The 24,166-nt window shown below is 39.5% G+C and overlaps 1 protein-coding gene across 3 annotated transcripts in view; it reads right to left on the bottom strand.

The window, feature by feature from the left end:
• The window catches only part of RAB3GAP2 (RAB3 GTPase activating non-catalytic protein subunit 2), an 80,111-nt gene that overhangs the window by 8,781 nt on the left and 47,164 nt on the right, over window positions 1-24,166 (bottom strand). For all 3 annotated transcript variants that reach the window (XM_045010840.1, XM_045010841.1, XM_045010842.1), the window contains 12 exons: window positions 23,397-23,461; window positions 22,937-23,027; window positions 19,458-19,585; window positions 16,641-16,854; window positions 15,140-15,237; window positions 12,693-12,798; window positions 10,781-10,941; window positions 8,788-9,004; window positions 8,244-8,417; window positions 8,024-8,130; window positions 4,548-4,614; window positions 3,206-3,276 (listed from right to left, as the gene is read on the bottom strand). In XM_045010840.1, the coding sequence (XP_044866775.1) occupies window positions 3,206-3,276; window positions 4,548-4,614; window positions 8,024-8,130; window positions 8,244-8,417; window positions 8,788-9,004; window positions 10,781-10,941; window positions 12,693-12,798; window positions 15,140-15,237; window positions 16,641-16,854; window positions 19,458-19,585; window positions 22,937-23,027; window positions 23,397-23,461 (1,499 nt within the window). The remainder of the gene's footprint in view (window positions 1-3,205; window positions 3,277-4,547; window positions 4,615-8,023; window positions 8,131-8,243; window positions 8,418-8,787; window positions 9,005-10,780; window positions 10,942-12,692; window positions 12,799-15,139; window positions 15,238-16,640; window positions 16,855-19,457; window positions 19,586-22,936; window positions 23,028-23,396; window positions 23,462-24,166) is intronic.

Raw genomic sequence — 24,166 nt, 5'->3', positions numbered from 1 at the left:
ACGTATATGTATTTTTCTATAGAGTTTAGAAACATTTACCCATGGTGAATACTATTCAAAAATCTTGTGGCATGATAACAACCCTTCCTAACTTTCCATCTTTGCCAGTGTTATTTATTTGGGTTGGTTTCACTACTAGTGTAGTAATTTTATAACTTGTACTTCAAAACATTAAATGATGATTGAATTATGTAAGTGGGTGACTTTCAAGACTGGAAGCTGATGAGATAAAAGTTAAAAGAAGACAAAACCATCTGTCCCAGCTAAAGGCTTGACTCTTGGAATAACATGTTAAATAGGCTACCTTCAGCTAGGAGAAAATCTGTGTCACTGCTCAAACCACTGAGCTATCCCTCCCCCCATAAGTACCGTGTGCTAACCGATTGCGTCGCTGGAGCCTTTTTTTTTTCCCCTCTTATTTGCCCCAGCTGCATATCTGCCCAAAGATCAGCAGGCAGTGATCGATCCAGCGGGGATCAATTTATCGTGTCTAGACTAGACACAATAAATCGGTCCCTGAGCCCTCTCCCGTCGACTCCTGTACTCCAGTGCCGCTGAGGCGCAAGCAGAGTTGACGGGGGAGTGGCAGCAGTCGACTCACCACGGTGAAGACACCACAGTAAGTCGATCTAAGTACATCGACTTCAGCTACGTTATTCACATAGCTGAAGTTGCGTAACTTAGATCGATCCCCCCCCCCGCACACACACACACAGTGTAGACCAGGGCTCAGAGACTCACAAAGACCTCAGTGGTGCAGGATTGGGGCAACAGTATCAAGAATGAAGATGAAATACATGACAAATATGAAAAAGTAGTAAGGAAAAATGGACACTACGGAATAGCAATTGAGATAGGGAAGCTGCAATAAGAAAATTATACAATGTAAATCTTCACACACTTTCCTGTCTGTCTGAATTCTGAGCAAGAGTCAGATCTCTATTGCCTGTTTGGGAAAAGTTATGATAGTACTGCTAAGCTCCAATTTCCACAGCTCAATGAACCTTCGGCAGATGTTGAAAAACACATGTAGATGGAAGTTACTCATTCCCATGGTATAAAGATCTCACTGATCCAAACTCTGTTGTGATTAGGGTACCACAGCACAGTCTAATCAACAGCTGAAGGAAGATATATGCCCCGGAATTCATATAGCAACTTGAATTAAGAGCATCCACCATGCTATACCTAAAGTCTGTAAGTTGGAGGACTTTTCATAGTCACTTTGGGAATTGAATAACTGCTAATATATCAAACACTATTTGGGGCAGTTTATATTTTGAGAGCTGTGGGAAGGCTGGATAAGTTATTTCAGATATTTAGCCTTTTATTGTTATATTGTAATATGTATAAAAGCTTCTAAGGAGCCCTCAACTGGAGCTTTCAAACACACTTAAATAAATAAAGTAAAGGTAGCTCACTTTTAACAGATATTGCACATGGATATGTTCAAAGTGTTAGGTAAGAAAGTATGTTAAAAGACTGAATAAATAAGGCAGAGAATAGTTACCCTTACTTATTTAGATGTTAATACACCAAGGTACTACAGAAGCAGGGGCTGTAAAAATGCAAGCAGTACCATTAGGTAAAGAACTTTTGCTTAGGAGATGTAACTAACTGAATTCTTCTGCAGCCATGAGTCTAGTTGCAGAAGGGAAATGAATAAATTATACAAAAAAAAGATAAGCCACAGAAAGGAGAACAGCAAAAAATGAAAAGGAAAAAAAGAAAGAAGAGGGGACAGAAATGATGATACCTCAGCATCTCTAAAGTCATCACATTACTTTGGTAATCCCCTCTTTTGCCCTAAAAACTATTACAAATATCTGGACTTCTCTGTACTAGCATGCTAGCGATCAATTACCTCCCCTGTACAACTTGCAAACTGATACACTTGAGGTAAATTCCTTCAGTTTAAATAGACCCATTATTTAATAGCAGCACTTAAACACAGTCTGGAATTACCCCCTTTCCTCCCTAAGTAAGCCAGTTAATTCAGTACTAAATGTCTGAAAGCTCATTAACAGACATATTTAGGAAGGACATAGCTTGGCAGAACTGATGACAATTCAGCAAGCCAGGGGAGTTGAAAGTGTTCAGCACCATCCAGAATATGTTTTTGCATCTTTAATACCCCAAAGCCTAGAAGGAATACGGTACTCAAGCCAAAAAGCAACTTGTGTGTGATCTTAATAAAGGTTTCATGGTAAAAACCATCAAGTGCAGGTACAGAAATGCATAGAAAAAAATGTAGTTCTTGGGTTATCTATTAAGCTAATTTATTAGTTATCAGATTGATAAAATGTATAGGATAGATAATACAGGAATGGAAAGCTCACATTCCTTAAAATCATTGGTAAAGATTTTTAAGACATTTTATTGCAAATGTCGGAGAAAAACTCAGTTCTCGCTTTCTGTTTGGGTACAGCAAAATCAAATACTTTATTCTTTCTCTAGTAATTACAATAGAGGGAGGGAGTGTCCTAGGAAACAGGGTTGCCCCTTGTCCCGGACAGGTCTCTCTCAATTGGTAAACAATTACAACAAGCATTTATACCTTTGTTACAGACAATAGCTAGCAATAATGGAGACAGTAAAAGAGAAACAATTGCATTTGTTTATACATAAGCCTTTCTGCTATCTTATTTGTCTCACTACTAGAAAAAGCAAGCCTGCATATTTGGTTTTCATTGCAAGGTCGTAATAACCTTTTACACAGTTCGTTCGTCTGTCTCACATTATCTTGCTTCTACAAATCTCACGTCATTAGGGTCACAGCTAGCCTAACTCATGCTAACTAACTGACATGCATTAAGATCCCTTCAAATCCTTGTTAATTATTTCCTGCTTCCACACAAAGGAGAACTTTTTGGAATTCACCAATTCAGTATAGTTTTATGCTAGTGTCAAGTGAGAAAAAAATTAAGTGTACACTCATTATTGGTGTGTGAAAATATCTGCCAACTTCAGCTGCCTATTAAAACTTACAATAAGATCATTTTCCAATATATGCTTTTCAAAAACAAGTGTTACCCAATTAATATAATGAAACCACCCAAGCAGCATAGTTTACCTCTACAATCAAAGATGCGCCAAAAACATAAAAAGCAACGTTTTAAATATGTCATAGCTTAATTTCTCTGTAAATAAATAATTAATCAGTAAGAACGGAACTTAAAACTAACAGCCACAATAGCATGTTTACCTTGTCCATTAGGTATGTAGCAGCAGAGAGCCTTTTTACTATAAATGTATTCCACATCATTAGAGCAATACCTAAAAACAATGACAGAAATATAAACTTCATCTGAATGGAGCATTAAAACAGATTTAATGTAAACCCATACAATAAAGTTATTACAGAAGAAGAGAGAGAAGACTGTTTTAAAATAGAACAGAGATGAAACAGTACTTTGAGACATAGATTAATCTGTCTCCAACAAAAGGATAAGTCAGACTTTACTATATAGTCACACAGTGGTCTCATGGGATTTGCATTCCCTTAAGACCGCATCTGACGCCAAAGCACAAATAGTTCAAAACCCAGAAGTACATGGGCCCAGCGTTCCTTTAGTAGTGGGGAATCAGGAGAGAAGGAGATTGCAGGGAGGCAGATGTCAAGTCAGCGGAATTATAAAGCAACACGGACAAAATCCCAGTTTCAATTTCAGAAGAACAGGACTGCTTTGGTGCCCAAAAAGATTCATTACATCTATGGCTAATCCATTAAGAATATTATATTGTGTACCATGATTAAAGGAACTGTTAGACATGCAGCGAGTCTGGGGCTGAACACAGAGTATAATAGCAGCAAAGAGTCTTGTGGCACCTTATAGACTAACAGACGTTTTGGAGCATGAGCTTTTTGCATCCGATGAAGTGGGTATTCACCCACGAAAGCTCATGCTCCAAAACGTCCGTTAGTCTATAAGGTGCCACAAGACTCTCTGCTGCTTTTACAGATCCAGAGTAACACGGCTACCCCTCTGATTCTTGAGAGTATAATAGGTTATCACTAGTGCTTTAGTCATATTGTGCTATATTGTGTTTGAAAGCAGTGAAGTGGCCTGGAACAGGACTATGCTCTATGATGCACAGTGTAAACAGGCAATATTGAAGGACAGACCCTGAGTGATGAATGGAGTTAACCCCCATAAAGATTAAAAAAGTTAGCCCAGTTTTACAGAAATGCGTTTGACCATGTTTCAAACTAAACTCGTTTTCAACAATTTAGCAAAAGCATGTGTGGATGTGACCAAATCGTGTTATAACAAGGAAGGACTTGTGGGTTTTTTGTTTTGTTTTTTTAAAACATGGTTTAGCCCTATCTACACATCTCAATCTTTGTGGAAGAAAAGGAGTGCAACTAGTTAGAAGGGAAAAACTGGGGGAGCTTGAACGTCAGCATCTGAGTCCCTGATTTAGGCAGAGGTGCTTGGCCAGCACAACAAACTGTACAGATTTAAATGAATCTCTATGTACACTAATTTATTTTGCTCTCCTGAAATTTTATCAAGGATGTTCTTTAACAATAGTTTTGTACTTACCATGCTGTATGTGGGCATTAACAATGCATCTGAGGTGATCTATAGATCTAATGAGAAAACGTGCTTCCTTATATAAAGGGGGAAGAAGAATAAAAAAACCACACATTATTCAATTATTCAACAGCAGTTTCAAAAACAAATTGTGAATTCTTAAAACGATGTTAATGCAGATGGTTTTCAAGGAACTCATTTTCCAGTTAAAGAATATTTTAGGATTTCTTTTATTACAAAAAACTTGTTATATTAATTTCATCTTACCATCAAGCAAATGCACATACATATCAATTTCACCTAAGCGAGTCATCACTGAACACTGCGATTCTAATGTAATTTTCCAGCGTTTGTTTTAGTTTATATGCTGACGACACATTTCTTGCAGAAAAATACCTCTCTTGACTGCTGATGGTTCATCTTGCAAATACAATTTTATTTTTGTTTTAAAAAACTAAACCATTGTTTACCAAAAATGTCTGTTTTACAGTCCATCTTTAAAAAAAATCCAGAGTAAGATGAACCTTTACTATGCAGTGAGGTGCCCAGTAGAACAGATTTACTGGGTCTGGGAGATGCTGACCTCAGTTACGAACTCAATGTTCAGCACCCTCCCAGCATCAGAACTTAAGGGAGCAGTTACAAGTAGGGCTGTCAAATGATTAAAAAAATTAACCGCGATTAATCCCACCGTTAATAATAGAATACCATTTATTTAAATATTTGTGGATGTTTTCCACATTTTCAAATATATTGCTTTCAATTACGACACAGAATACAAAGTGTACAGTGATCACTTCGTATTTATTTTTTATTACAATTATTTGCATTGTAAAAAATAAAAAATAGTATTTTTCAATTCACCTAATACAAGTACTGTAGTGCAATCTCTTTATCATGAAAGTTGAACTTACAAATGTAGAATTATATACAAAAATAACTGCATTCAAAAATGAAATAATGTAAAACTTTAGAGCCTACAAATCCACTCAGAGAAATATAGTGCAGTAAAGTAACCCTAACCAGATCAGCATTGTGTATCTGTGAGCTATGCAATATTTCAAATCAGAAATATGAAAGCTAATTAACGCCAATATTTAAAAAGGGCTCTAGAGGTGATCCCGGCAATTACAGACCGGTAAGTCTAACGTCAGTACTGGGCAAATTAGTTGAAACAATAGCAAAGAATAAAATTGTCAGACACATAGAAGAACATAAATTGTTGGGCAAAAGTCAACATGGTTTCTGTAAAGGGAAATCATGTCTTACTAATCAGACTTCTTTGAGGGGTCAGAAAACATGTGGACAAGGGGGATCCAGTGGACGTAGTGTACTTAGATTTCCAGAAAGCCCTTGACAAGGTCCCTCACCAAAGGCTGTTACATAAATTAAGTTGTCATGGGATAAGAGGGGAGATCCTTTCATGGATTGAGAACTGGTTAAAAGACAGGGAACAAAGGAATAAATGGTAAATTTTCAGAATGGAGACGGGTAACTAGTGGTGTTCCCCAAGGGTCAGTCCTAGGACCAATCCTATTCAACTTATTCATAAATGATCTGGAGAAAGGAGTAAACAGTGAGGTGGCAAAGTTTGCAGATGATACTAAACTGCTCAAGATAGTTAAGACCAAAGCCGACTGTGAAGAACTTCAAAAAGATCTCACAAAACTAAGTGATTGGGCAAAAAAATGGCAAATTAAATTTAATGTGGATAAATGTAAAGTAATGCACATTGGAAAAAAATAACCCCAACTATACATACAATATGATGGGGGCTAATTTAGCTACAACTAATCAGGAAAGAGATCTTGGAGTCATCGTGGATAGTTCTCTGAAGACGTCCGCACAGTGTGCAGCCAGAAAAGCAAACAAGATGTTAGGAATCATTAAAAAAGGGATAGAGAATAATACGGAGAATATCTTATTGCTCTTATATAAATCCATAGTATGCCCACATCTTGAATACTGCACACAGATGTGGGTCTCCTCATCTCAAAAAAGATATACTGGGATTAGAAAAGGTTCAGAGAAGGGCAACTAAAATGGTTAGGGGGTTGGAACAGGTCCTATATGAGGAGAGATTAAAGAGGCTAGGGCTTTTCAGCTTGAAAAAGAGGAGACGAAGGGGGATATGATAGAGGTATATAAAATCATGAGTGGTGTGTAGAAAGTAAATAAGGAAAAGTTATTTACTTGTTCCCATAATATAAGAACTAGGGGCCACCAAATGAAAGTAATGGGCAGCAGGTTTAAAACAAATAAAAGGAAGTTATTCTTCACACAGCGCACAGTCAACCTGTGGAACTCCTTGCCTGAGGAGGTTGTGAAGGCTAGGACTGTAACAGGAATTAAAAGAGAATTAGATAAATTCATGGAGGTTATTAACCAGGATAGGTAAGGAATAGTATCCCTAGCCTCTGTTTGTCAGAGGGTGGAGATGGATGGCAGGAGAGAGATCACTTGATCATTGCCTGTTAGGTTCACTCCCTCTGGGCACCTGGCATTGGCCACTGTCGGCAGGATGCTGGGCTGGATGGATCCTTGGTCTGACCCAGTATGGCTGTTCTTATGTAGAACTTCCCCCTTTTCCCAATAAGACTGACATTGTCTTTCTGTCTGGCATAAACAGGCCTTCCTGTCTTGGTGGATGGTATCCTATACTCCTAGCATCTAAGACAGAGGTGGGCAAACTACGGCCCACAGGCCGGCCCCTCCTGCCCAGCCCCTGAGCTCCTGGCCCGAGAAGCTAGCCCCGGGCCCCTCCCCTGCTGTTCCCCACTCCCCCGCAGCACAATGCTCTGGGCGGTGAGGCTGCAAGCTCCTGAGGCAGCGCCGCTGCAGAGCCCAGCCTGACCCGGTGCTCTGTGCTGCGTGGCTGTAGCACTGCCAGCCACCGGTGCTCCAGGCAGCGCGGTAAGAGGGCAGGGAGGGGGGGAACAGGGAGGTTGAATGGGGGCAGGGGTCTGGGGAGGCAGTCAGGAAGGGGGGGAGTTGGATGGGGCGGTGGGGGGCACTCGGGGCAAGGGTTCTGGGGGCAGTCAGGGGACACGGAAAAGGGGTGGTTGGATGGGGCAGGGGTCCAGTCAGGGGCGGGGGTTCTGAGGGCGCCCAATTACTTAGTCAGGAAGGAGGGGGGGGGTTGGATGGGGGTGGCGGGGCCAGTCAGGGGTGGGGGTTCTGAGGGCGGTCAGAGGACAGTGAGCCAGGGGATATGGATGGGGCAGGGGGAGCAGAAAGTGGGTGGGGTCGAGCCATGCCCCCCTCCCCTAACCAGCCCTCTATACAATTTCAAAAACCTGATGCAGCCCTCAGGCCAAAAAGTTTGCCCGCCCCTGATCTAAAGACTTTCTTTTCTTCATTACTTAAATTTGTGCTCCCCATTTATCACAGTCTAATTTTGATTAATTTCCTTTAAAAAAAAGTTTAGCTTCAATTAGTAAATTATACACAAGTATAAGTATACCAAAAAAATCAGATTACATTACCTCCGGATCTTTATTCCATTGCACTACATATTCCCAACAACAATGTGTGTGTAGTATATCCAATTCAAGACTACAAGGAAACTGCTGATATGCTAAATGCAGCAACTCTAAAACATAATTGAAGAAATTAGAGACAACTTTTTCATCCTAATCACAATTTCTACTAATTAAAAACAATTCAGCCAACTCAGTCCCCTAAGAAATTATTTTGTATTTTTACCTAGGATTGTTTCCATGCCCGTCTCTGCTCCTTGTTTCTCAAGGGAAACATTCCTGTCAATTTCTACAGGTTCCTCTGTACTTTCGGTCTCTTTTTTCCGTTGTGCCAGCTTCAGTATCATGGGACTGAAGTCTTGTTTGAAAATCCATTTTGCTACACTGTCAGCAATACCTCCTAAAATGCAAAAGGAAAGTAAATGGCACAGTCAAAGTTTGCCAGCTGCATTTTAGAGGTAGTAAATTTGGATCTAAAACATAGATAACAAGGGAAGACACTCATTTATTTGTTAACACAAATCATTAATTGTATAATTTTTATGTCAATTAGAAGATCTCAATCAAGTAATTTGTTAGAAGCCTACAATGCAGTCTCCAGAAAAGAAATGAAATATGTAATTTTTACTATTTTAAATTAATTAATTTAATTAACATAACCCCAGTGGGACTACTCCCAAAATAAGGTGCCATTCACTGGAGTAAGAGTGATAGAATCTGGCCCTGAGATCAGTAAGAAAGTTAATCAACTGCTTTGCAAGAGAGTATACCTTTCCCTCCTTCAAGCAACTTCTTTACAGAGAGTCTGCAGAGTGGCTCAGCCTGCAGAGATGATACTCTGGTTGTCCTCTTTTTCACTTTACTGTGCAATAGTGTCTGAAGTATCAGACAATCTTCTAATTGTTTCAGTAGAAGTTTCCAATATTCAGTATCAAGGGAAAGTGCTTCCCAAGAATCTGTGTCAGCACCTACAACTGTTTGGGAAAACTAACAAAGGAGGTTGTTCGTGAGCTTTTTGCAGACCAGCTGTACATGGAGAATGAACAGTTATACAAAATAAATCAATATTCAAATTTGCTCACAGGTCTTACAATTTCTTAAATACACGTATACATGTAAAAGTATCCACATAAAATGTGCAACACCACACATTCCAAAAACCTCAGTCTGTTTCTGGCCAAACATCAACCTGTAGACCAGGCACCCTCTTACACCTACTTTCCCTACATCATATTCATTTTGAACATGGGCTACAAAAAAAAAAAAAAAAAAATTTACCACCCTTTCCTCACCAACTGCTTTCCATTGATACCAATATCTTGTGCATTTACCCTTCATACACATACTTAACCTTCCACCATTTCAACTTCCCACTATATCCAAAAATCCAAAACATTTCACCTAAATACAGTTCTATCATCTTTTCTATATAAAAACATCATGATTTTAGACTGATATCTTTGTGCCTTCCATGTCTATAAGCAATGCTTTGTTTTGCATTGGAAACCTGGGAACCTGCAAATACGTTTTGCAGTCAATGGTGCAAAGTTCCAATTTCTAGCTCATGAGGAGATATCGGACCCTAAAGCTGTCAGCTGTCCACGTCTGAATATCAACTAGGCCTCAGATCCATATATTTCTTGGGAGGAAATTCCACTTTGGGGCAAAGGAAGAAAACTTTTGTGGTTGTTAGATTTTTATTATTATTATTATTTTTAAATTGGGGCTGTTTGAAATTTAAGGGTGGATTTGAAATATTAGTCTAAATCTCGGCAAAGACGGATTAGTGAGCAGAATACGTGCACGGCATTAAAAGTGGGTGCACAGTAAATACAATCCATCACACCAATGGGTGAATTAGAGCAACATTAATGGGACACATTCACTTAAAAAAACAACCCAAGCGTCTGTTTAATGTTTTTAGCCCACTGTTTCAATTAACAGATACAATTACTACTATAACAGATTAGAAACAAAATTATTCCCCTCTCCTGGCCCCCCAATAGACTTCGGGGGAAATTTATAAGGCACTTAAATTCCAGCTACTCTGTCGATATAGGGCTTAAGTGATGCGTAAGTCCCATGCTGGACCTCTGTTCAGGAGTGAATTTCAGCCTTTGGACATTTGACAGCAGTTTGTGTACAGTCAGTTTCACAATTTCTCCTGTATAGTTAATTTTTTCTCTTGCTGAAAAGACCCTTCTTATAAACAACAAGAGAGCAGCATAATGCTTTTAACACTTAAAAAAATCAGGAAGGGGATTATGATAATGGAAGGGGATTTAGATAATCAGGAACTTTTTTTTTTTTAATTAGTCAATTTAAAAATATTCACACCGTCAGAAACTGGTAGTAAGGCAGTATCCAAAACAACTTAAAAATTTAGTTTTTGAAATCAACTAGGCTTCCAGCTGGTCTCCCTCTAAGTGACTCTCTTGATCCTGCAAAACTTCAACTTATTCAATGTCAAGAGACACCCTTCAATACCTACAGTATGTTTTACTGTGTGAATCTCCAGATAGGCATTGCAAGCCATTATGATATACAATTCATACACCTGGGCAGATTAATTTGCAAGTTCAAACACAAAAGTTTCCAGGTTTCTGTTCCTTTGAATCCTATCCCAGAGCACTGTGTGTTTTGTGCTGGTTTCTGAGTGTTACTGAGTGAATGGCAGGATGTTCCTCCCCTCATAAGGGCAGGAGATTTGCATGAATCTGACAATTATTGCTGTAAGGAGAGAGAAGTCTCAGATTTACTTACCTTTTTTTCTGCCATGCTGTCAGTGATCTGTGCAGTTACGGAATGCCCAACATGTGCAGATAATAAGGCAGCTCCATTATTTTCAGACTGAATACAAGCTGTGCGCATTTGCTGCCACCAAGGGGAAATTGACTGAGAATCCCATGACTCATCTATCGCAACTGTAGAAACAAAGGGAAGGGGAAAAAAATCACCTGGCTGTGTTAAGAGATAAACTAGCAGAGTAACAACCTGACTTGGAAGCTGAATTTGCCTTTAACCATTAAAACATAAGGTGGTTAAATACAGCATCTGTAACTGAACAAATTCACTTAATCTATAATAGCCACCAAGTTATCTTTCTCTCAGCTTTTCACCCACAATTTCTAGATCTCAACCAGCCTTTATAATGAAGTGCAGAGTACGAACTACTGGGATTTCATCCAGTCCTGGTTGAGGGTTTGCAAAATATGATACAAGTCACCTGGCAGTGAAGTCTGCTGTACATTTCTAATGTACCCAGTGAATAATATAACTATAAAGTGCAGTGCTGTACTAGGGTTGCCAACTTTCTAATCCCACAAAACCTAACACCCTTGCCCCGCCCCTTCCCCAAGGCCCCACCCCCCACTCACTACATTCCCCCCTCCCTCAGTGGCTCGCTCTCCCTCATCCTCACTCACTTTCACTTGGCTGGGGTTGAGGTGCGGGAGGGGGTGAGGTCTCTGGGGTGGGGCTGGGGATGATGGGTTTGAGGTGCAGGAGGGGGTTTCAGGCTGGGGGTGGGGCTGAGGGGTTTGGAATGTGGAGGGGGCTGCGGGTTGAGGCTGTGGGAAGGGGTACAGGCTCTGGTCTGGGGGTGAGAGTCTGGGCAGGGGCTGGGGCTGAGGGGTTTGGGACACAGGAGGGGGCTCCAGCCTGGGGGGTGGGGCCAAGGGATTCGGAGGGTGGAAGGGGGCTATGGGTTGAGGCAAGGGGTTGGGGGTGCAGGCTCTGGGGTGGGGCCAGGGATGAGGTGTTTGGAGTGCAGGAGGGGGCTCCGGGTTTGGGGGGGGGCTCAGAGCTGGGGTGTGGGCTTCCCTCAGGTGGCTCCCAGTCAGAAGCACAGCAGGGCTAAGGCAGGCTCCCTGCCTGCCCTGGCACCGCACTGCATCCTGGAAGCAGCCAGCAGGTCCAGCTCCTAGGCGGGGGAAGGGAAGGGAGAAGGCTCCGCACACTGCTCCTACCCACAGGCGCCACCACCCCAGCTCCCATTGGCTGCACTTCCCAGCCAATAGGAGTGCGGACACCTGGCAACCCTATGCTGTACTGAAGTTGCAGAGATGTGCAGTCAGTACATGCTCCATAGCAAGGATCTCAAAATGGATGTTGTAGTTGTAGTAATGGGGCTGAACAAAGGCATCCTGGAAGGCTTGAATAGGAGGGGGATAATTAACAAGTATGGATAAAAACAACCACCACACACATCAGGCAGGATCAAGAACTTTTGAGGGGGAAAAAACCCCAAATGCACTCCACTACAGGATTGTTCTCAAAAGCCAAGGCGGTGGCTGTAGGGAGAATGGGACATGGTTTGAAAAGGGATATTGTTAAAAGAAAAATATATATATATTTTTTTTTAAGAAAAGGAAATCCCTCCAGAAACATCAATAACTTCAAACTGACACTGGAACCAAAGTCCTTAAATCTCTGTGTTTCTATGGATCCAAGCCAAAATTTCAAATCTTCCAGTCACTGTAAGGGGAAACAGTCTTGAATTGTACTTTCAAATAACCCTATGACTTGCTTATTATAAAATGCAATCAAGCAATATTTAGCTGGGTTTGCTTTATTTACAGAGCAGTACAGATTGTCAAAATGGCATGTTTCTGACCACCACGAATACTAGTTTTATCTGACAGTGACATTTTAAGATTCTGAATGTGTATTTCACCTTTCATTTTGCTCAGAAGGGACAGCGTAGTGTGAAGACAGCAGATAGACTGTGGTTCATCTAGGATATCTTTTTCCTTGGAAAGCCACACACTGAGAAGCAGAGACTGGGGGGAAAAAAATGGAATATTTATTACATCAAAGGTTGTATTTTCTCTAACATAACTCCTTAGGGTTGAGTGAAAATGTATGATCCCTGGAACGATGTTATAATACAGCAACACAAAGAGTTTATTGGTGTGCTGCAGACGATATGTCACATGACAATGTTTTTAAGTGTAACAGTACCACATTTCAGCAATCTTTCAATTACAAAAACAAAAGATCCTCTGGGACAAACTCCTCTCATGAACTGGCAGACAGACAATTTCAGTAAAACACCCAATCTCAACCTGGACAAAATTAGTATCAGGTTATTATACCGATTGCAAAATAAAGGCAGGGAACAGCAATTTCTTAAAACGAGAAAAGATTAAGATCAGTGCCTCAGTCATAAGTCTGGGATAGGAAAGTGCCAGAGTTAGAAGATGATGAAACATGCAAGAGACAATGAACATAGGCTGCAAGAAATGAGTATATGTAGTTGAAGTTAAAAGTACACACATAGTACAGAAGCCAAACCAGGATTTGGTTGTTTTTTGTTTTTTTTGGGGGGGGGGGGGGGGTGGAAGTGGAGGGGGGAAATCACTGATCAAATAAATTGTTTTCTAAAATTAAAGGAGTTATAGTAAGGCAAGTAATGAATGTTAGCTAAACAAGTAGTTATTTGTAGAGGACAGTATATTAAGATTATCAAAAGGTAATACACGGGTTTTAAGCATTTAATATTAGAGACTAAAAGATCAGTTTAACTATTACATCACCTTCTCAACCCAGCTAATTACTCTATAGACTCCGAAGTATATTTGGATTCAATTAACCCTTTGGTATCAAGAGTCACAATTCCTAATACTCATGCAAAACAACAGAAAAGTTGAGAAATAGCTAGTTTAGATGTTCTAAACATCATAGTGCAATGCTAATTAAGAAATTTCTTGTGTGTGTAGTTGAACAAACTTATAAATTACAGAAGGCAGTTACTTTACATTAAGCTTTAGTAGTCTTGTGATCTTTCCAAAATTGCAAGTAATGGTATTCATGTTTATTTGGACACAAGATGCTGACTGAGTGATTCCCTCTAGCAATAGCCCCAAAACTACTACAGAGATTATGGCAAACTGCTGCTCTCTGGCAGACTCTCACTTCATGAACACAGAGACTGATACTCTACCTTCATAAAGGTTACATAAATGGAATACAATACTTCCAACTTGCAAAATACAAATGGCAAATAGAAGTGATTCAACTCTGAAAAATGACTAAATTAGACATTAGGAATATTAAATCCTACAGAAGACTGAGGCCAGGTCTTTTCTGGAGAAGCTAGAAGCTTTGGCCAGAAAAGCAATGTTGGTTAGTTGTGTTATTTTTTTCTGCAATTTTTTCTATCCTAGCAAAAGCCCTACTGTAGACACACGAATACCAGCATAAAAGTGCTTGTACTGTAGGGCTTATTCCACTTGCTAAATAAAAAGCTCCTCCTTGCAGGTGTAAGGTGCATCTATACTACAAGCATTTTGTCAATATAGCTATACTGCCAAACTTTTAAGGCCTTAGTAATCTGTTAAAATCTCACTTGCCTTTAATTACACCTGCTTTGGAGGTAAAATTTAGCAGCAGAGCAGGTTACAGGAGGGAAAAAAAGCAGGAGAAAAAAAACAAAATATCTACTCTGCACTATAAAAAATGGTCTGTGCATTTCATAACAAGCCAATGATTTTTTTTTCTTGAACATGAGGGTCTGTCAGGACCCTAAAGTGGGACATAGCCTATTGTACTGCCTTTACTCTAAAGAGACATTGTCATCTTAAAGAAACTCATACCCTATATATAAATCTACCTACCTATTATGTAGATTATCAAAAGATTTTTTAAAAATCTAATCTATTTGCCACTAGATATGCTATGTTCACTATTTGCAGCTCTCTAAGGTTAATGTAACTCTAAGGTTAATGTAACCCATCTAACATCCCATCACAGACCATTGGGCATATTTACCTGCTAATAATCAAAGATCAATTAATTGCCAAAATTAGGCTAGCCCATCATACCATCCCCTCCATAAACTTATCAAGCTTAGTCTTGAAGCCAGATATGTCTTTTGCCCCCACTACTCTCCTTGGAAGGCTGTTCCAGAACTTCACTCCTCTAATGGTTAGAAACCTTCTGAGGGATTTACGGTCCTGAAAAAGGGCAGAAGGCCAGACACTAACATGCTAAGTGTACATGGTTATACCCAGTGCTTAAAGGTCAATATTGTAAATTGGGAAATTTTTTCAGCATTGACATGTTTAAATTCATGAATATTTTGGGTAAAAAGCAGGAAACACAATTAAATCAGTATCTTACCAATAATAACTGAGGGCTAAATCCTGCAGACTCCAGTGTATGGCACATTTCCTCTGTGGAACTCTCTCCACACAAACATTTCCAGAAAAAAAAGCTCCCTAAAAACAAACAACACATCAACTACATCTACAATGATCAAACACTCAACATGCAGATGACCTGTTCACTAGACAGATCAGAACTTACTGGACTTAAGGCAAGGGAGCTTTAAGCAAACAGTGGAATATCCTAATATTTTTAACTTTCCTGGGAAGGAAGAAGGAAAGGCTCGCTGACCTGCCCAGATCACAGCCTTTCTTTGGCTGGTGGGGAGCCTGTGGATCCATAGATAGACAAGGAGATACTTCCAGATAACTATCAGGAAGTGGGATACACAGAGCAGCACTGTTTGGAATGACTATTTTACTCTTACTTCTTTTTTTTCCAAAAAACAAGGAAGAAGGGAAGGCAAGTAGAGTATGTGGACAAACAGCTATATAACAATGTAAAACAGATTGTACCAGTTCAGATTATACGTATTATCATTCAATTTAGAGAAGAGTTTAAAAAGTAGAATATGTATGAAAGCAAATTTAGCTGCCAAATAATCCATGCCTGTGCGCCATGGTGGCATGTTTTAGGACCCAGCATAGAGAACCGGAGCTATTTTTGCTGACTCACTCTGGTGTCAGATCATGAGAGTCCTATTAGTATACAAATGGTTGGATGTGTCTGAGGCAGAGGGAAGTAGGGGCACAGGGGCTCTCTTCTAGGAAACAAAGCTAAACTCAGGAGAAAGTTTACATTATGGTTTATGTTTTGTTGTCATTATTTATACCACCAGCTTACAGTACCTCAGTTATTGAGACAGCTTGTCTATTGGTGGTTATGGTCAGCGAGACACTTGGTGACTCTGTCCTGGTTTTAAAACCCAAGTACAATATTTTGGAGGAGACAGAGGAGAAGTCCACAGAAGTAGATTCTCGGCTACCCTAGAAAGGGCCTTTGGTGTTCACACAGACAAAGGTAGGCACCCCTGGAATTCTTCAGCTCCAGTTCCTCTCATGAGCCATTTGTCTCACAAATATGCTAATTTGGTATATGTTAAACAGTTGGGCAGAAGGGCCTAATTTGATATCTGCTAATATGAGGTGCCCTTTGCAGGTGGGAAGTGGCATGAGGGAGTGAGACAGGTGGGCAGTTGAGAAATACTTTCCTTCTCACTCCAAGGAGGCAGCTTGGTACAGGAGGTTGAGAGGCAACACACTGATGGGAATTCCAGCACCCTGTGCCCTGCAGCTAAGGAGAAAGTGTGGGTTTCTTGCCCTAGCAATGCCCCTTGATCTAACTGGAGAGCCTCTGCCTTCTTTTATTTCGGTGTCTAATTAATAACTGTAGTCCTCTGGCTAGTAAATGTCCATCCAGTAAATGTTTTCAGCCCTGTCTTACCCAGGTTTTAAAGTTAGACTAAAACAGAACAAAGCATTAATCTGGCAAACACTAGTTCTTCAAGACCTCTTACCTAAAGCCACATATTCTCCTTCATCTAGTTTCTTCACTAGAATCATGTCCTTTTCACATTCTAAATACTCCAAGAACATTTTCACAGGCAATATACCATCTTTGTCATCAGCAAATCGAACGGTGGTTTGGGTGTTCTCTTGCTTGTAGTTTTCCAATAACGTCTGGAGCCTAGCAAACTCTTTTTCATCCAGCCTGAGTAGTTTAGCCAAATCCTTAAAAGCAGAAAGATTAAAACTACAGTAAATAATGACCCTATGTAAGTTTATATTTGGAGATATAACATACTTATTCCCCACATCCAATTTCTCTCTGCTGTATGTGACTACAGTTTTTTTTAATTAGCCAAAAATCCTTGAGAAAGCAGCCACCTTGCAAATTGCAAGGTTCTGTAATGCCTAAGTTCAGTGTATACATAGAGACTTCTGTAATGATACTAAAAGTAACCCAAAATATGAAGTAGAACATTTTGTACATCTATTTAAAGTACTAGACACAGGGCAGATTTGGTCACAAGTTAGTTTCCAGAACTAATTCCTCCTCCCAAAAAGGAGGAAGAAAAGCCTTCTGCACTAAAGACAAATGATTGGTGTCAGGAGACTCCAATGAGTTCTATTCCTGGCTCTGTCTCACACATTAAGTGACTAAGGCCTTGTGTACACTAAAGGGAAAAGTCGATCTAAGCTATGCAATTTGAGTTACGCAAATAGCATAACTCAAATCAACGTAGCTTAGATCTACTTACCGCAGGGTCCAAACTATGCAATGTCAACGGTTGATGCTCTCTCGTCAACTCCTCTTTCTTACTTCTCAGGCTGAGTACAGAAGTCAACAGGAGAGAAATTGGGGGTCACTTTAGCGTGTCTTCACTAGACCTGCTAAATCGACCGCCAATGCATCAATCACCACAGCGTCAATCCTCTGTTAAGTGTAGACAAGCCCTAACAATGTTTTTAGGAGGCTCAATTAATTAGCATTTGCACAGCACATGAGATCATTGAACAGAAGGTGCCCTAACCAGGTATTTAAGTGTTTTTGCACCAGTTCTGCCATCCTATGGTCTTCATCTCCAATTCCCAAAATGTGTAATTTTTAGGGCTGTCAATTTAATCACAGTTAACTTACGTGATTAACTACAAAAAATAATCACAATTAAAAAATAGATTAAAACTGTAATTATGAACTGTTAAACAATAATAGAATACCAATTGAAATGTATTAAATATTTTAGGATTTTTTGTACATTTTCAAATATATTGATTTCAGTTACAACACAAAATACCAAGTGTACAGTGCTCACTTTATATTATCTTTTAACATCATTTTCACAATGGAAATATTTGTAAACCAAACATAGTATTTTTCAATTTACCTCATACAAGTACTGTAATGCAATCTCTATCATGAAAGTGCAACTGACAAATGTAGATTTTGTTTATTATATAACTGCACTCAAAAATAAAACAGTAAAACTTCAGCACCTACAAGTCCACTTAGTCCTATTTCTTGTTCAGCCAATGGCTAAGACTAACAAGTTTGTTTACATTTACGGGCGATAAGGCTGCCTGCTTCTTATTTACATCACCTGAAAGTGAGAACAGCGATCGCATGGCACTTTTGTAGGCGGAGTTGCAAGATATTTATGTGACAGATGTGTTAAATATTCATATGCCCCTTCATGCTTCGGCCGCCATTCCAGAGGACATGCTTCCATGCTGATGATGCTCATTAAAAAAATGTATTAATTAAATTTGTGACTGAACTCCTTGGAGGAGAATTGTATGTCTCCTGCTCTCTGTTTTACCCACATTCTGCTATATAATTCATGTTATAGAAGTCTCGGATGATGATGCAGCACATGTTCATTTTAAGAACACTTTCATTGCAGATTTCATAAAATGCAAAGATGGTACCAATGTGAGATTTCCAAAGATAGCTACAGTATTCGACTCAAGGTTCAAGAATCAAGTGCCTTCCAAAAATCTAAGAGGGATGAGGTGTGGAGCATGCTTTCAGAAGTCTTAAAAGAGCAACACTCCGATGCAGAAACTACAGAACCTGAACCACCATAAAAGAAAATCAACCTTCTGCTGGTGGCATCTGACTTAAATGATGAAAATGAACATGAACATGCGTCAGTCCGCACTGCTTTGGATCGTTATCGAGCAGAACCTGTCATCAGCATGGACGCATGTGCCCTGGAATGGTGGTCAAAGCATGAAGGGGCATATGAACGTTTAACATATCTGGCACATAAATATCTTGTAACTCCGCCTACTATAGTGCTATGCAATCACCTGTTCTCACTTTCAGGTGACATTGTAAATAAGAAGTGGGCAGCATTATCTCCCACAAAAGTAAACAAACTTGTTTGTCTTAGCAATTGACTGAACAAGAAGTTGGACTGAGCGGACTTGTAGGCTTTAAAGTTTTTACATTGTTTTATTTTTGAGAGCAGTTATTTTGTACATAATTCTACATTCCTAAGTTCAACTTTCATGATAAAGAGATTGCACTACAGTACTTGTATTAGGGGAACTGAAAAATATTTATTTTGTTTCTTTTTTACAGTGCAAATATTTGTAATAAAAATAATATAGAAAGTGAGCATTGTACACTTTGTATTCTGTGTTGTAACTGAAATAAATATATTTGAAAATGTGGAAAACATCAAAAAATATTTAAATAAATGGTATTCTATTATTGTTTAACAGCGGGATTAATTTTTTTAATCGCTTGACAGCCCTAGTAATTTTCCATTTAATCTACCTGCTAAATGGTTAATTCTTTCACAGAAAGAAGTTTTGACATTACTTACATTATCAGAGAGCGGAGTGCTTTGCTGCATGCTCAAAGAATTCAGTTTGCTGACTGACTCATATAGATGCAGCAGCTTTAACTTATTTGCACAAAACTGGAGCAACCCTTCATCAACACACACAAACTCTGGAGAGAGAGAAATAAAGATGCAGATTAGTCTGAATGAATGAGTGTACTGGAGCTGTGAAATGTTCTTTCTAGTTTCATTAAACTCTTATAAAGGAGTTAGATGATATATATTCCAGTGTAATGTTTTCGACGCACTGTTGCTCACGAGACAATGTTTAATCCATGGCAAGTTAAAGCAAGGATGATTTTTGCCCAAAAGCAAAAAGTATATCAGGCTTACTTTTAACAAGAAAAGGGCTGCAATGGGACACTGAACACAAAGCCACTGTAGAGGATTTCTTGTGCACTAGCATGTACAAATCAGGGAAATGCAGGATGCCATAGATTGCAATCCTCAAGTAATTATTCTTTTAAAAACAAACACAAGTTGCATGTACCTTGCAAACTACAATGCTGCGTGAATTTTAGTCTCTCTTATCATGCTGCCAATATGTGAATATGATAAATCCCATAATAAAAAGCTGCAAATAAAGTTTCCAAGACTAAAATTAAGGAAGCACAATGGGCATTATTGTCTTTCAGTGATAAAACAGAAACCATGTTAACAAAAATCAGTAGAAATCCCCTGATATTTGTAATTCTTCAGAGTTTGGGAAAACAACTAGAAAAACTATGGCAGCCAGAGAACACACATGCAATTCATATCAACCTAGAGTTTAGAATTTTAAAAAGCACTAATACCTCAACACAGTAATAGTTAATTTGACTAAAAAAATTAAGTGCTTTATTTTCTTTTTTATCAAACGAAAAGAGCATATTTACAGCTCAACTTCTTGTGAAAATTGAAAGGCACAATGGAAACACCAAACTAAGGGAGGCTGTTTTTCAGTTTATATAGTAACTCACATTTGTGAAGCAACATGAAACACACAATTCAACATCTCAGTATAATTTGCGTAACGGTTCCTGCAATTTCAAAACAAGTGCAGAAGCAGTCAGTTACAAGAACGCCCAAAACAGATGCCAACATCTGCAGTTAGGACTCTTTCTAGGTTATTGAGTTATTAACGCAGCTAAGGCCTAAACTGAAGAACAAGATAATGAATCTACACAATGAGATTAGGTAACAAAAAAATATGTCATTTGATGTATGTCTACTTTCTTACTTCACCTTGAATGGTCCCTTGAAATGTGTTTACTTATGCTAAGTAATCTCATCCACCTTGTATTCAGCTGTGACATACAGTGTACGTTTCCCAGACCTGAAGAAGAGATCTGTGTGAGCTTGAAAGCTTGTCTATCTCACTACCAGAAGTTGGTCCAATAAAAAATATTACCTCACCCACCTTGTCTCCCTACTTTCTTAATCTGCATATGTGGGAAACCAAGTCTTAAGAATAACATTTGATAAGCACTACCTGCGACAGACCCAATATCGTATTTAATGATTAATTAATTTACCTGACGTTAAAGGACATAAACCAAAGATTCTAAACTGACTTTTCTGTACAAAGATTTGTCTCTGAACAAACCATTTGTGCGCTCAAATGAATTCCCAGTGTACAATTTTCTCTCTATGAAGCTCAGCCATTTCTCAGATACTCTGCTATTAAAAATCCTGGAACCAAAAAAGAAGCCTGAACAGTTTGGTACAGCTAACCAATTGACCTTTTCCTACAATAGCAGCATTCATACAGTCCATCATCTGGTTCAGAATAGCCATTTAGCCACAGTATTACTGGCAGATACACAGCCAAACTAGGAGACAAATTTGTTCTTTACTGTGACCAGGCAGGGAATACAGTGCAGATGGAAAATGAGGGGACAGAGCATAAAGCACACACAAGCTAACAAAGAGGACTCAATAAATACAAAATGAAAATGGAGGTATACATTTTCCAACTCATGTGAAAATAGTTTTTCAGAAGAGTCTGTATTTTTAGGACTTCATATTTGAGTAGATACACTAGCTATTTAAAGCCAGATCTTGCCCTGATCAAGGCAGGTTAAAGTTGGGCAGAACACTCCAAGGGTGAAATCCTGGCCCCATTAAAGTCAATGGAAAAACTCCTATTTAATTCCACAGCTCTGAAGTTACACAGACAGCCACATCATCGGGGGGGGGGGGGGGGGGGAGAGAGAGGAGAGGAGAAAGAGAATGGATCCCTCACTACAAAAGGGGCCAGGGACAGGCCCTCCTAACCCACAAGCAATCTGGGATCCACAGGCAAATTCTGTTTACTCAGGGCCTCTGTGCACCTCCTGCAGTAATACATCTGCTGTGAACTACACTGCCAAGGGCTCAGCTGCTCCTCCTCACAGTGTGAAATGGCGTCCATGCAAAACAACAACAACAGGATGAACATTATCTTATGCTGGAAAGTTCGCTATGCGTCTGAAGGTGATTTCACAGAGACAGACTCTTCTCCTGCTCCATCCCTCAAGACCTAGTCATGCCCCCCAAAACAATGGAATCCAAGAATGCATTTCAATAGTTTCCATGGAGGAGTTATGTTGGGTTATTTCACCTTCCGCCATCTGTCAGAATTCTGAACAAATGCATTTCTTTGGCCTTCGAAACCTACCCTTAAGGGAAGCTGTGGAGACAGCCCCCAGTTTAGAAAGACCTAGAAGTGCAAGACTAGTGAAGCCATGCTGCCAACAAGGAGGAGAAGGGAAGCAGCAGGTAGATCTACAACCGTATCAGTGGCACAAAACCTCTGTGCCCATGGTTCAGTGCATTCTGTGAATCCAAAAATTTGAAGGGTTAAAGCAGCCAGACCCTAATTTCCTTCCTAAAGAAGGGGGAAAACTGAAGAGGGAGCTCCATAAGGTGGAACCTTGTGGAGGCTCCTGTCCTATACAACAGGATTACTGCAGGGGGGAGGGAGTAGGAATTGAGCCCAGTTTATTTTACTAATATATACAAAATAGAACCTTGGTGAAGATGCTGAAACATATGATAGAATTATTTGCAAGTCAATGTATGTAAACATATAGGAAAGGAATATATCGATGGGGGGTGTGTGTGTGTGTATATATGTTAATCTATATTTGCATTTATATGAAAGCAGTTTATGTTTCTTGCATTTACAAAATATACATAATGCATGGACTCATTCAACCCATCACAGATTTCAAAAATATACTGAAGTAATTCTTGCATTACAGATACATGGCAAGTGCTGGAGGGGGTGCTCACTAGCAAGCTGATGCAGGCAGGGGAACAAAAACCTCTACAAAAGGAACTTCTTGCTCTATCTGGCAGAAAAGCCAAACAGACCAAGCTTGATGAAGCAGTGAATACCCATGATAGATATTCTCCTGGCTTCACAGCAGTAGTCTCACTTCAAGCCACACCAGGGATAGACTGTGGTCTGCATAATTACAAAATCAGCTTCCACTTACCCTGGTTTTTTAAGGTGTCCATCAAAGTCTGAGTGATGTTTGAGAGCGCGGAGAGTGGTACACGTTCACTTGCCAATATGCTTTCCAAAGCCTGTTAGCAGAAATTTAACAAAATGAAGTATTTCCATTCCTTTTGCTTCATATTACTGTTGAAGCATTTAAGGAAGCCCATAACAAAGTCAGAGTATTTTTTTAGTTACTATTTCCGCTACACATATTTGCACTATAAAGGTTTTACCCCTTACAGCACAAATGGATCCTGCAGTGAAGTTACAAATCAACATGACTTCTATATACTGTTATAGAAAAAATAAAATAAACAATTCTGTAAAGCAAGAACTTAAGCTTTGTCAATTAGAAACCATGGACAGAATTGTTAAGAAAATTGTGAAAGCTTAATGGCTTTATACCCAAGTCTGATCACGTGAAATTCTGAGACTGAAACTCTCTCAATAGTCACCTGTTTTTTTGTAGCAGGGTATTTAATATCAAGAATTAATTCCTTTGCTTCAGCTTCAACCATGTCTGCAACAAAGATTATCAAGTCATTAATTCATATTTTCAACACGGAAAACATGCTTGAAAAGCAAGTCATTCTGCCCACAGTGAAGATGTACACTTATTTACATTTTAATTGTTTGGTTTGACATGACTGGACTAACTGCCACCATTAACTTGGAAAAAACTCACACCGACTGTTTGCAGTGTTGTACTTGTAGCTGTGTTGGTCCCAGGATATGAGACACACAAGGTGGGTGAGATAATATCAGAAGTAACAGCAGTTGGTCCAATAATAGATATTACCTCAACCACCTCGTCTCTCAGAACCTGAGAGGCATGCATCATTCCAGATTTGCCTCTTCTGTAAGAAAAAATTACATATAGGAACAAGGGTGTCTATGCACAAAAGGTAAAATCCCTCCTACCCCATGCAGATGGAAAGCATGGACGCTATGCACCATTTAAGCTCTCAAAATAGAGCTCAATTAGGACTTAAGTGGTGAACTGGGCTTGTGCTGGCTCTTTGTAAAGAGGGCATCTCACCCAAGGAGCCTTTTAAAAATATACAGACTATTTGCAAAAGTCAGGGTATAACTCATGCCAGTATGCACTAGGAGCCTTCCAAACTAATTTTACCCTGCCCTGTGGGGGAACCTCACTTTTAATACAACTGAACCTTGTCACAGTAGGTGACCTGAGTCAATCCAGATCCACTGAGCAAGTCAGCTG

The sequence above is a fragment of the Mauremys mutica genome, chromosome 3, assembly GCF_020497125.1.
Source record: "Mauremys mutica isolate MM-2020 ecotype Southern chromosome 3, ASM2049712v1, whole genome shotgun sequence".
NCBI lineage: Eukaryota > Metazoa > Chordata > Testudines > Geoemydidae > Mauremys > Mauremys mutica.
This window is presented reverse-complemented; position numbering and strand designations above follow the sequence as displayed.